Here is a 3,163-nt window from a genome sequence, read left to right as displayed (position 1 = left end):
AACCTCCGCCTCCTGGGTTCAGGCAATTCTCCTGCCTCAGCCTCCTGAGTCGCTGGGATTATAGGCATGTGCCACCATGCCCAGCTAATTTTTTTGTATTTTTAGTAGAGACGGGGCTTCACCATGTTGACCAGGATGGTCTCGATCTCTTGACCTCGTGATCCACCCGCCTCGGCCTCCCAAAGTGCTGGGATTACAGGATTGAGCCACCGCGCCCGGCGCATTTGCAGTTTTTAATCAATGTATCTCAGTAGTTTCTAAGTATAAGCAAACTAATAATGTTATAATATTCAAATACCAGTCTCCTATATTCTGGCTTTATTATGAGGTACAGGTTTGAGGGTTACTATAAAAGCAGTTAAAAAATAGCTAATATCAATATCTTGTTATAATCCAATCTGAATACTGGCAGAAATGGTAAGTTTCAAACAAATTGTTTGTGTATACACTAGCAATAGTTTAATATCAGCATTTCCCCCTTATTTTATCCATATGATGCTAATTTCTAACGGAATCTGGATCTAGAGTGGAGCATTTGGTTATCAGAAGAGGTGGATAAATCAAATGCAGCAATTCCTGCCATGTGAACATTGATGCTCGTGCCTTACACAGTAATAATGATATTTCTGCCAGGTGCTCATCTTTCTGGCTGGCTTAGCGGCAGGGCCTTCGTTTTCTCTCCTCACTTGATGTGCCGCACCTACACTCACCCCTTCTGTCGGAGCCTCTGCCACCTCAGTGCAGGTGACAACCCTGGCAGGATAGGCTGGCAGCTGAGAAGAAAGGAGGGAAAACTGATCCTCACTGGAGAGATGTTTGCCTTCCCTTCCTCTGTTCCTTGATCTCTGGGCCCTCTGTCCTCAGTCCAGTTGCTGTTATTAGCAGCTCAGAGCTGAGGCTGTCTCTGGCATGTCCCTGAAGCCCACTGGAATCTAAATGCTGTGGAGGGCTTGCTTCTTTTGTGCTGTTAGCTTGAGAACCCAACTTTCCATGTTGCCTTTGTCAATTAGTTCGGGAACTGAACCGTCACTGTAAGAGTCTGTGCTGTCAAAGAACACATTTCAGGTTTTAAACAGCTGAGTTACCAACACTCATTGGAATGCAGGTGGCGATTGCTCTGCATCTTCGTGCATTTGGCCACAGGTGCACAGCCCACTTGCTGGCTACCGTGTGGTTTCTTCCGTTCCAGTTTCCTAGTTGTTAAACTTGATTAACAAATATGTTGGTGGTTATTTTTTAATAGGAGAAAAATAAAGCTGGAGATATAAAAACAGCTGCTGAAAAAACAGCTACAGACAAGAAACGCGAGCGGAGGAAAAAGAAATCTCAAAAGCGTATGAAAATAAAGGAGAAGGAGAAGCGGAGAAAACTGCTTGAAAAGAGCAGTCTAGATCAAGCAGGGAAATACAGCAAAGCGGTAGCTTCGGAGAAGTTAAAACAGCTGACCAAAACTGGCAAAGCTTCCTTCATAAAGGTAAGGACAAGGGAAAGAAAACCGCTCAAGGGGGCCTTTGCGGGGGGAAGTGGATTGCAAAGACCACTGGGTGACTGGAATGTCTGAGCCAACTGCCAGCCCACTTCCGAGATGGAGACGCATGATACTGACCACCTGGAATCACAACCTTAAATGTTCTGGAGTTTTTCATGTAGGGTCCTCACAATAACCTGGGTCCTGGCAGCAGCTTTTCTTTCACTCCTTTCTCCCTTAGATCATAAGAACATGGTGGCAGTATAGAATACCTCTATGCTAACTGATTTCATTTTCTGTAATTCTAGTCCTTTTTCATATTTGTAGTTGTTGTTTTAATGATGACGTACTATTATATTTTTGGCTTTTTTCACTTATAAGTACATTTTACAGCATAAGCATGTGTTATTTTTAATTGCAGGATGAAGGTAAAGACAAAGCCTTAAAGTCCTCTCAAGCATTCTTTTCTAAATTACAAGATCAAGTAAAAATGCAAATCAGTGATGCAAAGAAAACAGAAAAGAAAAAGAAGAAAAGACAGGATGTTTCTGTTCATAAATTAAAGCTGTAATATATTTTGAATATAATGTAAATATTAATGTGTAAGCTTATATTGTGCCATTATTCTGTTTTATAATAAAATTCTTGAGAACCTTTCTTTGCATCGATGGCAGATATTTGAGAATTTCATAGTGTGAAAAGACAAACTCCAAACTATTTGCAAAGCCCTCCCAGTTTTCACTGGGTGTGAAGCAGGACCTGGCTCTCAGGCACTTCCTCTTCAGGCACTGCCTGAGCTGATCCTGCTGTGCCCTTGCTATGGCCCAGGCCTGTGTGAAGGCCAGGCCAGCTTGTCCACATGGGCTGGTGAGCAAGCACTGGCCTGCAGGCTGAGAAGAAGACAGAGCCAGCCAACCCCCTCCCAAGCAGCTGTCTACAGCAGAGGTCCTCACTCTTTGGGGTCTTGACTTGCCCCTCCCACTGCGCTGTTTCATAAAACAGTAGCATTTTGGCCGGGTGTGGTGGCTTATGCCTGTAATCCAAGCACTCGGAGGCCAAGGTGGGTGGATCACCTGAGGTCGGGAGTTCAAGACCAGCCTGACCAACATGGTGAAACTCCGTCTATAAAAAAAAAAAAAAAAAAAAAAGCATTTTCATGCATGTGTCCTCCTTCCTTCCCCTTAGGGAAATGATCTCGTGTCACCTGAACAAAGGCTTAATGTAGGCTATGGAGCACTATCCACAATCAGATGCAGAGGACAGGTATGATGTAGAAGTGAATCTAGAACCAATAGAAGCTCAATACAGCCAGGAAAGTAAACTGCAGTCTGCAGAGTCTTCTGTGACCACCAGGTGCTCATTGTTTCAACCTCCCCATCCAGGGAAAATTGCCTTTTGTCTGACAGGCTCTCATGTTGATTTGATGGAAATGCAGTAAGCCTTAGTCCAGATGGGTAGGAAATGTGGACTAAGATACCAGCGAAACAACAGGTAAAGCCCTTCTAGTTTTTTATCTACAAGGGGTCAATCGGTGGTCAAGAAGAGCCTGTGGAAGTTTGCACTCTGCATTCCTGTTACTGCAGAAGCTGGCTGCAGCAGGGTAGAGCTAGGCTGTATGGGGCTAAATTAAGCACTGGCTTTTGTCCATTTGTGCTGTTACAACAAAATACCTAAAAGACTGGGTCATTTAGAAAC

General features: G+C 43.9%; 1 protein-coding gene across 1 annotated transcript in view; it reads left to right on the top strand.

The window, feature by feature from the left end:
• MPHOSPH10 (M-phase phosphoprotein 10) overlaps positions 1-2,125 on the top strand; it is a 20,394-nt gene extending 18,269 nt beyond the window's left edge. Inside the window, exons 10-11 of the mRNA XM_017522000.2 lie at positions 1,244-1,474; positions 1,890-2,125. Coding sequence (XP_017377489.1) covers positions 1,244-1,474; positions 1,890-2,039 — 381 coding nt within the window. The 3' untranslated portion in view covers positions 2,040-2,125. The remainder of the gene's footprint in view (positions 1-1,243; positions 1,475-1,889) is intronic.
• Positions 2,126-3,163: the final 1,038 nt, after the last annotated feature.

The sequence above is a fragment of the Cebus imitator genome, unplaced genomic scaffold, assembly GCF_001604975.1.
Source record: "Cebus imitator isolate Cc_AM_T3 unplaced genomic scaffold, Cebus_imitator-1.0 Scaffold23, whole genome shotgun sequence".
Classification (NCBI taxonomy): domain Eukaryota; kingdom Metazoa; phylum Chordata; class Mammalia; order Primates; family Cebidae; genus Cebus; species Cebus imitator.
The sequence above is the reverse complement of the archived record's forward strand: the minus strand, read 5'-3'. Positions and strand labels throughout refer to the sequence as shown.